Source organism: Rattus rattus, chromosome 2 (assembly GCF_011064425.1).
Source record: "Rattus rattus isolate New Zealand chromosome 2, Rrattus_CSIRO_v1, whole genome shotgun sequence".
NCBI lineage: Eukaryota > Metazoa > Chordata > Mammalia > Rodentia > Muridae > Rattus > Rattus rattus.
In genome coordinates, this window is record NC_046155.1 from 135,756,252 (window position 1) to 135,769,867 (window position 13,616).

General features: G+C 45.1%; 1 protein-coding gene across 1 annotated transcript in view; it reads right to left on the bottom strand.

The window, feature by feature from the left end:
- Apba2 (amyloid beta precursor protein binding family A member 2) overlaps positions 1-13,616 on the bottom strand; it is a 228,599-nt gene that overhangs the window by 56,114 nt on the left and 158,869 nt on the right. Inside the window, exon 4 of the mRNA XM_032893467.1 lies at positions 2,050-3,043. Coding sequence (XP_032749358.1) covers positions 2,050-3,003 — 954 coding nt within the window. The 5' untranslated portion in view covers positions 3,004-3,043. The remainder of the gene's footprint in view (positions 1-2,049; positions 3,044-13,616) is intronic.

Here is a 13,616-nt window from a genome sequence, read left to right on the forward strand (position 1 = left end):
GATGTTAACGGCCCAAATTCAGAATTCCTCGTGTGAGATGAGCAACTCGGGACAGTAGGATATACAACGTACCCACACGGCAAGACCCAGCAGAGCCTTCCAAAGGAGCCCTCTGCTCCTCTCATTCATTCATGAGGGCCTGGGCAGCCTAGAGCTAGATCCTGCTTTCTCTCTCTCTCTCTCTCTCTCTCTCTCTCTCTCTCTCTCTCTCTCTCTCTCTCTCTCAATTCCTCTCTCCCCAAGATTAGTTCATGGATGAACAGACAAACTAATGAATGCGCGATTACAAAAGCAACAATAACAACAATGACAAAACAACAAAAAGAATCTAATAGAATCATTAACTGGCTTCCAGGAGTTTTTCCAATGTCTTGGCTGAGAGCATCCCTTTAAGGACACCCTGGGCTGAGAGACTGAAGCACCTGCTTTTCCATTCAGTACCTTTCCTGAAAGAATAGACTTCCTTCCTGTCTCCCACGATGGCTGGAGCCGTCCCCCAGCTCTACCTGCTTTCTAAATGGCCACCACCACTCACTTATTTAACCATTTGCATTCACTCACAGACATAACCAAGCAAGCATTCTAACCCAAAGGTCTATGAAATATGAAATTCTATTCAATTTCACTCATCTGGTTATCATGAAGGAAAAAAAAAAACCAAAACAGAACAACACCCAGGTTCACCTAACTCCATACCAGGTTCCTGACAGACCTTTGACAGGGAGGCCACTTATTACAACAAAATACAGTGTGTCACATGCTCTACACAACCCACGCCTGCAGTGCCATTGCTGTTGTTGGGGAGAAGCCCATGCTCTGAAAAATGAATGAATAAAAATGGAGGTATTTTGGCCTGAAGCCCAGACCAGGGCCCAGAACCCCCGCCCCCAACATTCACTAGTACAATAGAGTTTATATACCACAGTATGCCCACCCCCCATGAAGGCAGTCCTGCTGTTGATGACAGGGCACCTCCAAAAATGAAGTCAGCTGGCACTTAACTAACTCAATGAGAACAAAAGGGACCAGAATGTGTGGTAAGTTGCACAGCAAATCAATGTGATTTACATTCCGAGCACAAGCTTTCACTCCCGTGTGTGGTGTGCGTGTGCATGCACACATGTACATGTCCGTGTGTGTGTGTGTGTGTGTGTGTGTGTGTGTGTGTGTGTGTGTGTTCAGTTCAGTATGTATTGAATAACTATTCAAACTCATGAAATCTTCTGGGAGAAAAGTAATTAAGACTTTACAAACCAAGAAAGCTGTCCATATAATGGGCCAAAGAGAAGTTCCTTTATACAAATCCAGTAATTATATCTCCTTTTACATGCTCGCAGTGATCTTTTTTTTTCTGTTTTGTGTGGATGTGGGCTGGAGTGGGATGGTGATTTTTTCAAATGTGTTTAGTAGACTACATACTTGCTTTGATGTAACTTAAATAAAGCATGATTATGATGCCATTCCTTGTATTAACATGTGTTTCTTCTTTATGATTTTTGTCGCATTTTGAAATAGTGACATTTTTATTTTCAAGACTAGCACCCACAACTGAGCACCCATCAGGTCAAGATGGCTTAGGAGATGCTGTGATGAACATCTCACGATGTTCCTGTTGAGGTGAACCCTTCTCAAGAGGTAGGGAAGTGTGTGAATGCCTGCATCCTTCACCACCATCCTGACCAGTGCCCTGATGGCCTGAGGAGACCACCTCAGGGAATTAGAAGAGTACCATGGGTACTCTCCTACTGTGAGCTGATTCAGGAAGTGGACTACAGCCTGGGTGCAGGACATTTCCTAGGAAAGAAGAGCTGCCAATCAGCCCTTTGGTGGTATGAATTTAAGGGATGGATTCCTTAAGGTGACAAGACATTCCTTGATCATCAGTTACTGAACAATTAATTTAGCTCACAGTATGAACTGGATAGCAGCTAGTCCACCTGCCCCCAACCCCCACACATACCTGTCATCACCCCCTGTAGGCTTCACTAATGACTGGGTGATATCACACTCCCTGGGGCCACCCCTTTCCTGAGGGTAGTTAAGGCGTACCTGCTCTTGGGGCCACTTTGGCCTCTCCTCTGGGGTCCTGGTCTTGGTCTTGAGTCCTCTTTGGGGGTCTCCGGAGTGCTTAACCTCAGGGGGAAGGTTCAGCGACTTGGGCCTCGCTTCTTGCCTACTGGGTCCACGGCCAGTGTCACTGGGTGAGCAGGCCTCAGTGGAGTCCCCAGGGTCCAGCTCAGGCATGTGCTCAGGGCTGGCCTCACTGGCACTGGTAATACTGGTCATGCTCAGGCTCATCTTGATCTCAGCCACTATCTGGTCGATGTCTTCCTCCTGCTCCTCTAGGTCCCCATCCCCACGCCTCATGCGATAGGGAGAAGCGCCACCCGTGTTCCCATTGGTCTCTGGGGGATAATAGTCCTGGTAGCTCTCCTTGCTGGAACAGTAGTGGCCATCTTCTTCCTGGTCATGGACCTCCAGGACGGTAGGGTCATCCTCTGGGATAGGCAGGTGGCTGTCTGGATACTCCTGGCTGTTTTCAGCCCCGTGGCTATGAGTATGAGGACCCACTGAGTCCGTCCAGTCCTCTACCGCCTCCTGACACTCATCGGTGTCCACAGGATGTGCACCATGGGCTAGGTACTCCTCCCCATTACAGTCCATGCCCTCCAGGTAGCTGTCATCCTCAGGACAATAGCGGATGTAGTAGGTGACACCTTCCTCCTCCTCAGGGAGGCCCTCGTCATAGTCCTCCTCCTCAGACGTGTTGTTCACATAGTCAGAGCTGGAGTCCCCATCAGGGCTATGGTTGTGGCACTCCTGTTCCTCAGGCGTGGGGCTGTCTGGTCTCAGAGTGCCTAGCTCCAGGCCTGTGGGTACATAGCTCTCCAGAGGCAGTTCTGTATCCTCATTCTCAGGCTCCTGGTCATGGGGGATAGGACCTGGCCGGGCCCTGTGGTCCAACATGCTGCTTGCAGTGCTCTGGCGCTTGCGGTGGGCCATGGTAGACACTCACACAGCCATTGTTACCTGGAAGCAGCCACTGTGGAAAGGAAGATAGAGAAAGCCATTAGGGTCACATAGACCATGGTCAACTCAAGACATGTGCCACTTGCTATGTGACCAAACCACATCCCTATACCTTGACAGCACACTTGTTCAGAGCACTGTGAATGCACAGCTATTCAAAGGGTTTGGCAGTCTCATCTGAATGCCTCGGGGGTAGGGAAAACCATGACCATGTCAGAAGGGTTTAAGAATGGAGCTCATGACTTGCTGGCCTGTATCATTCTGGTGCTAGGATGGAAATTAGGCAAGCATTCTGCCACTGAGAAGAGTCTGGCCCAAAGGCTCACTCTTGACCTCTGCACAAGGCTTACTTTATAAAGGTAACTTGTGTGGCCAAGTCAGAGCATCATAAAACTCAGATAATTGCTCTCAAAAGAAAAAAACAACAGCATCAACTGAAGATACCATGAAGACCCATGACTAATGAAGAAAGATGCTAAATCTTGTGGCATGAAGCCACGTTTCGGCACCCAAGATATACATATATTGAAGCATCACATGGTACCCCAACGTTATACCATCAGTGTACACCAATAACATTAGATACACAATTAATATCAGTGTGATGGCTAGTTTTACGCTCACTCAACACAAGCTACAGTCATTTTGGAAGAGGAAACCTCAATTGAGAAAATGTCCTTCACTAGCCTTTAGGCACACCTGTAAAGAATTTTCCTGACTGATAAGTGATATGGGAGGGCCCAGCTCTGTGTGAGTGGTGCCGTCTTGGACAGGTAGTCCTGGATGGTATAAACAAGAAGGCTTGGCAAGCCATGTAAGCAGCACTCCTCCATGGCCTCTGCATCGGTTCCTGTCTCCGGGGTCCTGATCTATTTGAGTTCTCTCATTGACTTTCCTCAGCAACCTGAGAGCTGTAAGCTGAAGTAAAACTTTCCTCCCCAAGCTGTTATGATCAGAGTGTTTTTACCACACCGATAAAAACCCAAATTAAGACAGAATGTTTAGGGAGACTAAGTAGGATTCCACACAGGAAAAAAAAAGTTTAGATTCTATATTTTCTGTTTGAACATGTCTAACTGTAAAAACGCACTTCCTAATATATTTAAAGTATATTAATTAAATCTGAAGATCCCTTAAGTCCATCTCAGTCCCCCTGTTCTCTAAGTCTGCCCCGTCTTTCCCTTCCTCCACATTCATCACGGGGGACTGGGGGGATGACAATTGCAGAACAGTCTTGGTTGAGAAACAGAGAAGTCAGTGCATATGTGACATCTGGCAGTATTGAGGACTCAGCGGGAAAGAGAGAGTTTACCAGCCAAGAGGAGAAATAGAATGTAGCTGCAGTCTACAGAATATGCAGCGTGGAGCCCTAGGAACCCTGCAAGGATCCTGTGTGCCCACACTAGGACAGCACTGTCCAGCAGTCTATGCTTTACTTCTCAACCATGTGGGATCATGGACTGGTGTTAGTGGGCACATACAGGATCCTCTGCTCTAGGGGCCTGGTGTGAATGAGCTTTGGGGAGATAGAAGGGCACATTCCTCCAGAATACAGCCACCTTGGAGTACAATCAATATGGTGGGTCTGCAGAAAATTGGGACTTGACCTAGCTCAAGACCTTGCTATACCACTCCTGGGTATAGACCAAAAAGATGTTCCACCATCCCACAAGGACACATGCTCAGGTATGTTCAAAGCAGCTTTATGGGTAATAGCCAGAAACTGGAAACAACCCAGGTGTCCTTCAACCAAAGAATGGACATAGAAAATATGGTACATTTATATGGTGGAGTGTTACTTGGATGTTTAAAAAAATAACATCATGAAATTTGCTGGTAAATGGATGGAACTAGAAAAACATATCATCCTGAATGAGGTAACTCAGACCCAGAAAGACAGACATGGTGTGCACTCACTTAGAAGTGGGTATTAGCTATAAAGGACAGGAGAACCATGCTACAATCCACAGACCCAGAAAGGCTAAGTAACAAGGAGGTCTCATGAATCTACCTGAGAAGATGAAATAGAATATATACTGTGGGTGGCTGGGGTGAGAGGGAAGGGGAGGATGGAGACAGAATTCTTGGAGAGACAATTGGAATTGGGAAGCATTTCAGGGGTGAATTAGATACCTAGTGTAATGGAAACTCTCAGGAATCTGTGAGTGTGACCCTAGCTAAGACCTCTAGTAATGGGGTATACAAAGCCTGAACCTGCCATCTTCTGTAATGAGGCAAGACTTCCAGTAGAGGGAATGGAACATCAATCCAGCCACAAAACCTTCAACCTACAATTTGTCCGGCCACTGAGATGTGCTGGGGTAAAGGTGGTACAGAAACTGTGGGAATGGCCAACCAATGACTGGTCCAGCTTGAGACCCATGCCACAAGAGGGAGTCCACACCTTAAACTGCCCGGAAGACCAAGAACCAGAGGCTGGATAGCCCAGAGATCTACGATAAAAATGCTTTTTAAAAATAAGTAGCTATGAGCTGGCAAGATGGCTCAGTGGTTAAAGGTGTTTGCTACCAAGTCTGACAGGAAACAAAATCATGAAATGATTCCTAATGATATTCTGCTATACTTGTAGACCAGAGCCTAGCATAATCGTCACCAGAGAGGGTTCATCCAGAAACTTATGGGAACCAATGCAGTCCCACAGACAACCATGACATAGAACTCAGGTAGGAGCCAGAGGGGTAAAGGACACCACAAGAAAGCCTAAAGAATCAACTAACCTGGGCTCACAGAGGCTCACAAACATGGAAGTGACAATCAGGGATCCTGCATGGGTCTGACCTAGGACATATGTGTTTTATATATATATATATATATATATATGTATGTATGTATGTATGTATGTATGTATGTATGTATGTATGTATGTATGTATGTTAGGGTTTGTAGCTTGGTCTCCTTTGTAGGGCTCCTAACAGCACGAGCAAGGGCTGTCTCTGGTTCTTTTGCTTGCTTTAGGGACCCCTTTCCTCCTACTGCATTGTCTCATTCAACCTTAATAAGAAGGGAGGTGCCTAGTCTTATGGCAACTTGCTATGCCATGTTTGGTTGATAACACTGGGAGGCCTGCCCTTTTCTGAAGTGGATCTGGGGGAGAGGGGAGGTGACAGGGACTGGGAGGAGAGGAGGGAGGAGAAACAACAATCTGGATGTAATATATGAGATAAAGATAAAGAAAATTTAAAAAAAAATAAGAGGAAGGGGTGGTTGCTAGATTCATGGAAAGGACACAGAAGTGGGTCACTGAGGATATAGGTAATGTGTGTATCTCTTAATCTGATGGTGACTTTTACAACACAGTACATTTTGTTTGCATCATAATCACTCTATCCATCTATCCATTCATCCATCCATCCATCCATCATCTATTGATCGATCTATCTATCTATCCATCTATTATCTATTTATTTATTCTGTGTACACTTGACTGTTGGTGTGTGTGTATACATGTGTATGCACATACACCAGTCTGCCTGTGTAGGTCAGAGGGCAACATGTAGAAACTGGTTCTGGTTCTTTCTTTCTACTTGTGAGTCCAGGGGATGGAACTCAGGTCATTAGACTTCATAGCAAACACTTTTAACCACTAAGCTATCTTGCCAGCTCACAGCTACTTATTTTTTTTTTCTTTTTACTTTTTTTTCGGAGCTGGGGACCGAACCCAGGGTCTTGCGCTTGCTAGGCAAGCGCTCTACCACTGAGCTAAATCCCCAACCCCAAAGCTACTTATTTTTAAAAGCATGTTCTAGTCATCTGATTAAGAAATGAGAACTTCCGTTTTTTTAAAAAAAAATGGTTAAAATAGTGAATTTATTTGATATCTATTTTAGGACAGCTAAATAAAAAACATGAAAAGAAGTGAGATGTTAGACTAGAGCAACCGAGGGCGGGAATTCGGGGCTGCATAGGTTATTTAGATGGTGAAACCAACATGTCAGACACGAGAGGGCTGAGAACAACCTATGAGAAATTCACAGCAGCCACTGACCAGACTCTGAGCACAAGCTCTGAACAGCATCTCTCTGAAATCCTGCCTCCCCAGAGCCCATAAGCCAGAGCTCTCATAGCCTGTGTCCCAGAGTTCTCTGCACAGCACCTTGCCTGCAGTGGTGATCAAGACACATGTTGGTAGTGAGACTGTTTCTAACAGCCATCAGAATCCTCACATCAAACCCTGTGTACCAAACCCCCTCCCAGTCCCAGATACACCGTGACAGCTGGTGACCCCAACACACCACACATAGACAGTCCTGGGCTTATTTTAAGGATGCATCTGGATACAGTTGCCCTTGGAAATACATGCTATAGATATATAAAGTTTAGTTTGTTTCATTTGTTTTGTTTTGGCTTTTGTTTTTCAAGACAGAGTTTCTCTATGTAGCCCTGGTCTTCCTGGACCTCCCTCTGTAGACCAGGCTGACCTCAAACTCACAGACATCTGCCTGCCTCTGCCTCCTGAGTGCTGGGATTAAAGGCATGCACCACCACTGCCCGGCTTAAAGTTTAGCTTTTTAAAGTTCATAATTTATCGTCACCAGTGTTTTTAAGAAACTGTGAATAGACTAATGGGGTGATTTTATTTATGGATTTTATGAATGTAGTTTATAGCCAGGGCTTCTTGAAACTCAAGCGGTGTCTCAATTTTTATTGAGGTATTTCCAGTGCTGTTTCATTTCAGAATTAAGTGTTTGAGACTCACAGGCAAAAGGAGTTGATTAAGGGGCCAGTACCTTAAAGACCGAGATAAGTCTCTATAAATTCTATAAAAATATTTATCACAATGAATGAGTTGTTAGAAACTTTTAAATTCCTGCAAATGACCTCTTCATTAGTCATTTTTTGTTCTTTGTTGAGGGGGTTGCTTTGTTTGGTTGGGGGGCTTTTGTTTTTTGTTTTGTGGGGGTTTGTTTGGTTGGTTGGTTTTTTTGTTTGTTTGGTTTCGGTTTTTCGAGATAGGGTTATCTATTCTGGACTAGCTCTGTAGATCAGGCTGGCCTCAAACTCACATAAATCCTCCTGCCTCTGCCTCCTGACAGCTAGGATCAAAGGCATGAGCCACCAGGCATATTTACTTTAAGATACGGAACATGTTTTGTGCACAAAGCATCAATCTTGCGTTGTGATTGTATGATACACTGAGAAAGCCATTTAACGCTGAAGTAACTACCCAGTATATAGTTCCTATTGTGAACAATGCTTTGCTTTTGTAACGAATTAATTTTCTAACAAAAAGGAAAGAAAGTGCTATAGGTAAAACATGAATTCAACCCATCTAACCTAGAGTATTAGCACTTTGCCTCTTTGGGCCCAAACATGCCTTGACCTACTCTTGGGAACAATTCTCTAGCACAAGGTAAAGCCCCCCACTAGACACCAAATAACTGGAGTGGATTTTAAATGTTGTATTGGCAGCGAGAAGCAGGGTGGATGCGTGGCTACTCCTACACAGATCATAAGCTTGAGAGTCCTGGGTCCTAAGATGGGCTGTCTGCCTTCATGGACACCTCGGGTCGGGCTCCTCGTTCTCCCACAACCCGTGCCACTTCAATTGCCACGACGGTGAGATTTTAACTCCAGATAAGTCTATTTTCTCTATTATCCTCATTTTAGATGCCCTCCAGCGATTTTCACATTCATCCTCCCTGATGAACTGAAGAGCTATTGAGTCCAAACGTCCTCCAGGAGTCCATTACCATTGTGGTCGGGATAGCCTTCAATTATGCAGTATTTTAGAGAAAATTTTCAAACTTACCACGTTGGATCTTTTTATCCAATTTTGCAGCACAAATAACTCCACATTTACTTAAGCCCTAAATGGATCTCAATGGCTTTGCAGTTTGCTTCAAACTTATAAGCATCCCTTGTTAACTTTATTCTTGCATTATTTTGGTGTTGCAATGAAGTTTCTCTCCCTTTATTATTTACCTGGCTGTTGCTGATATAGAGGGAAAAAATGTACTTGTCACAGAAAACTACATCTTATTAATCTACTTATTCCCGATTGATTGATTTCAGTTGGTCCTGTTATGTCCCTAGGCAAATGACCTCATGAGGCACCCGTCCTCACAGTCTTACCTCTCTTTTTCCTCATGTGAACACCCGCCTATCTTCTTGCCTGTGGATTAACTAAGACTGGTACTAAAGGCATCCTTTGCTTATTTGAACGAGCAAGGTCTTCCATAGGCTTTCGTGGTTGAGCCCTGAGTCACTGGTTAGTAGCACTGGCTGGGGAGGTGTAGTTGATACAGCCTTGCTGGGAAAAGTCCACCACTGGGGTGAGCTTTGAGTTTAAAGACTCCGTGCCACGCCATTTGCTACCTGATCGGTTTCTGACTCAAGATGATTATTAGCTTCTTGCTCTTGCTACCACGTTGCTCTGGCCATGATAGACCCTCCCAAATCACAATCTTCAAAGTTGATTCTAGTCATGGTGTTTTATCACAAGAAAAGTAACACATGTATGGACTTACTTTTCAAAGATGTATCCATTTCTGTGTCTAGAATGTGTCAGTGTACACACACACACACACACACACACACACACACACACACACACACACACACACACACACGCCTGTGCATGTACACAGAATGCCCCCTCTACAAATCCCTGCCTGTTCTTTTGAGGCATGATCTCAAAGTAGGTGCTCTCCTGATAAAGACAGACATGAAGGTTCTTGTGCGAACTCGGAAGCCAGGTCTTTTTGGTGACTTTGGGCTAAATATTTGAGATGGCTTCCACACTTAGGAAATTGGAAATGCTGTATCTGCCTGCAGGTCTTGAAGAGTCTGGGGCCTCTGTCCCATCGGCTGTTTCATACTGGTGGACTCAGGATGGAGGGGAGCTAGGATGCAGGCTGAGTATAGCAGGTATAAACTCTCAGAGACTGTGTCTGAGGACAGCTCATTTACTGAACTAGAGAGGCTACTGTATAAAGCTCCAGTCAAGGAGAGAGGGAGGAAAAAGGGCAGGGAGGAAGTGTGGGCAGGAACCTTTCAAGGTAACAGCTAGATTAGCAGACTGCTGGTCATATGATTTCTGAGAAGCCAGCCCTCGGGCAGGGAAACAGAAGCCTAACTGGCTTTATCATGATGTGGCCTTTCTCTCTATGGAGTTGAGGAGGCCCAAGCCTGATAGGGTAAGGAGCAGCCCCACTCAGCCATGCTGTCTGAGAGCTGTCAGGGGTATGGGCAGCGTTCTATTGCCTGTACTGTGGCTTGGGAACCCACAGAAGTTGTTGAATAGGAGAGTTTAATTAGTCTGCTTCCTGTTACTGCAAAGAAATACCTGAGGCTGGGTAGCTTCATAATGGAAAGTGGTTCATTTAGATCAGTTCTGGGGGTGTCCAGGCTTAGATGGAAGCATTAGATCAGTTCTAGTCAAAGCCTCAGGGTGGGTGGCATAGGTGTGGTAGGTGGCACAGGTGTGGTGGAGTATGGTCAAAGGGAGGGAACGTTAACCAGAGAGCCAAGGAGCACTCCAAGGACCAAGCATAACACTTCCCTCTCTCTGTAATTCTGGATCTCAAAAGAACTACCTGAATCCCTTCTGTGAACACCACAGACAGTGATTTAAAGGTCTTCTCTACCCCATCTCTTAATCACCCCATCACTTCCCTTTATTACCACACAGGGCCCAACTTCTGACGGATGACCTCTCAGCACACATGCTAAATATTCACACCAAACAGAATGGCCTGTTCAGGTCTGAACTCAACAAATAGGGGATTAAGGAAAGATGCAGATGAATTTTGAGGGAGACCACACACACTTGTGTCTTAGATGGCTCTACCAACACTGTAGGATGATGGTAGCTAGGGCTGGTGGCTTCTCTTCGATGGGGTATGAGGGCATTTAGGTAACCAGGCATACGGGAGAGGGGTCATAGCAGAACGCAAAGGGCTGCTTCCTGACAGAGTGCTGCACTTACTTTGAAGAGCGCATGTCAACCTGGGGTTTGGATGTTCGTGGCACATTCCAGGCCAGTGTGCCAAAGCCTAGCCTAGAGTTGCAAGTCCTTCTCATTCCAATGGACCTAGGACTTCATTTGAGCAGTGCATCCTAAATTAAATATCTGCCTTTGGGTCTCTGGGAACACTCCATTCTCCATGGGATGGGTTTGACTGCTTTACCAAGCAATAGAGTACCTTTCTCTTTGTGCCCCCATACCCATTTGTGGGGGAGCAGAGAAAGAGGAAGCTCCCATAGACACTTTTCAGATTGAGCTTTCAGGTCTCTGTCACAGCTAGGGCATGAATGGATAGTCTGGCAAAATGGGGTCATTTGAAGGGTAGCAGCCACTCCCATATGAGAAGACAGGGTGTGGCCAAGGGGTGAAGAGACAAAGTAAAATATAGCTGAAATGACATGATTCCTTTTAAGTAAATGGTTCCCTGCTAGCTTCCCCATCCTGCCTATGTCTTAAATGAAGCATCCTGTGTTAGGGGTATTTAGAGGTAGATTCATGGAGACAGTGGAATTCGACGTGGTCATGATTGTAGAACCCCATATGGTCAGTATCTTTAAATTTTTATTTTATTTTTTTAAGATTGTAATCAAATTACCTCGCTTCCCCCTCCTTTCTTCCCTCTAAAACATCCCATTTACCCCTCATTACTCTTTCAAATTCATGGCATCTTTTTTCATTGTTATATACATATACATACACATACGTATATGTATACATATGTTCCTGAGTGCATAAACTATAACCTGCTCGGTCTGTATAATGTCACTTGTATATGTTATTAGTAGCCTTTAAGAAGATAACCAAGCTCACACACTCCGCTGTCCCTTTTAACACTCCACCATGCTATATCTTCAGCAGATGCTGGTGTCCTGCCTTCCTCAGACCTCCCAGCTCCAGACTAGTGACCCAAAGAAGTTCTGTCCTCTATAAGTCACCCCTTCTGTGGTACACAGTCACAGAGCAGACATTAAAACAGCTTCCAGTGGTGTTCAGGGAGTGCGTATTGATCTTGCATAGGTGATGCTCTGAGACTTTCTAAAGATATGCTGGAAACCACTCCCCTGCCCCAGGTCCTCTGCTCAGAACCCTTCAAAACCTTTATTTAGTTGCCCACACCCTCAGAACAGCATAGGGAAGAGTGGCTAGGAAAGAGTTAACTGCACACGCACAGGGGTCCAGAGGAAGCAGTTGCAGAGCATGTACACAAACATACTGAGGGCCTTTGCTTCTGATTAGTCATATTAAAGACAGATCCTTCGTAACAGACCATCTGGGAAGCCGTTTGAATGTTACAGGAGAAGCTCGATTACCTGCTACATGTCCAAGAAAATGAGACCCCGTGTCCAGACTCAATTAATTCCGTGACAGCACATAAATCAACAGGAAACACAGCCTCTGACACTGCCAAGCACTGGGCTCCTGAAGCATCCTAATGAGATGGGATAAAGGCTCATTGTCGACAAGAAAGAGCTGCAATGTCCTCATTACACGTCACACTTGTCTCCTGCACGGACGGATGCACTAGCTGGCCCTGAGCGGGGCTTGTAATGGAGCAGACAGAGATGAGAACAGCTATTCGATCACCACAGTCCAGGCTGGGTACAATCAAAGCATACGGAGAAGACATGGACACAGCCAGGCTGGTGCCAACACCACGTCCATCTTCCAGGGTGGCCTCACGTGGTACAAAGATCAGACTGTTTTGTTCCTTTCTCGTATGACTCGGCTGCTTTGACTGTGCATGATTTACACTGACACAGCTTTAGAGGACAATCAGCCCAAATACCCTAGACAGAAGTCACCAGATATTTTTTTTTCTTCAAGATCCCAGGCTATTCTGAGTTCAGAGGAGCCAGTTCATAAGTTGTTTTGCAACCTAGACTGATGTCTACCACTGTCAAGAAAGACTCTGTAATGTACTTAGGATCATGGGGGAAGTGTACTTTTCTTTGAAAGTACAATACTGTTGAGAACACTGTAACACTTCATTAACAAGGTCCTATTTAAACCTGTGTTGGCATGACCACCAAGACGAATGTGTGAGAATGGAAACATTCACAGAGTGTAACATAGAGAATGCAGTGCTGTATTTCAGTTACAGTCATGTACACACAGAACTGAGACAATACATAGACATGTTAGCAAGCACGGCCTTTGAGTCATAGGACAATGGCATTTACCCGCCGCCTTACTTCATTTCTTCATGGTACTACTATAACAATAACAATAATAATAATAATAATAATAATAATAATAATAATAATAATAACAACTAGTGTCCCTCTGAAGGCTCTACATAACCCAAGCAGGCACACTGTCGTGTTGCATTTCTATAGCGGGAAGCATGGTTGGGGGTTGGACTAACTTGTGTGGGCTAATCCTTTCCTTCTGGACAACGCCATGATTAGCTGGCTTCCCCAACACATTCTTACCTCACTAAGAGTACAGATGAATGGTCTGAAAATGCAGTCACAAACTACTGTTAGCCCCACCGAATCAGCAGCAAGGCCATAAGACCTGATTTTTCTGGAATCCCCTTGGATAAGCTACACTGAAGCCAGAGTTAATGTCATACAGGTTAGTAACTTCTGCACAGAAA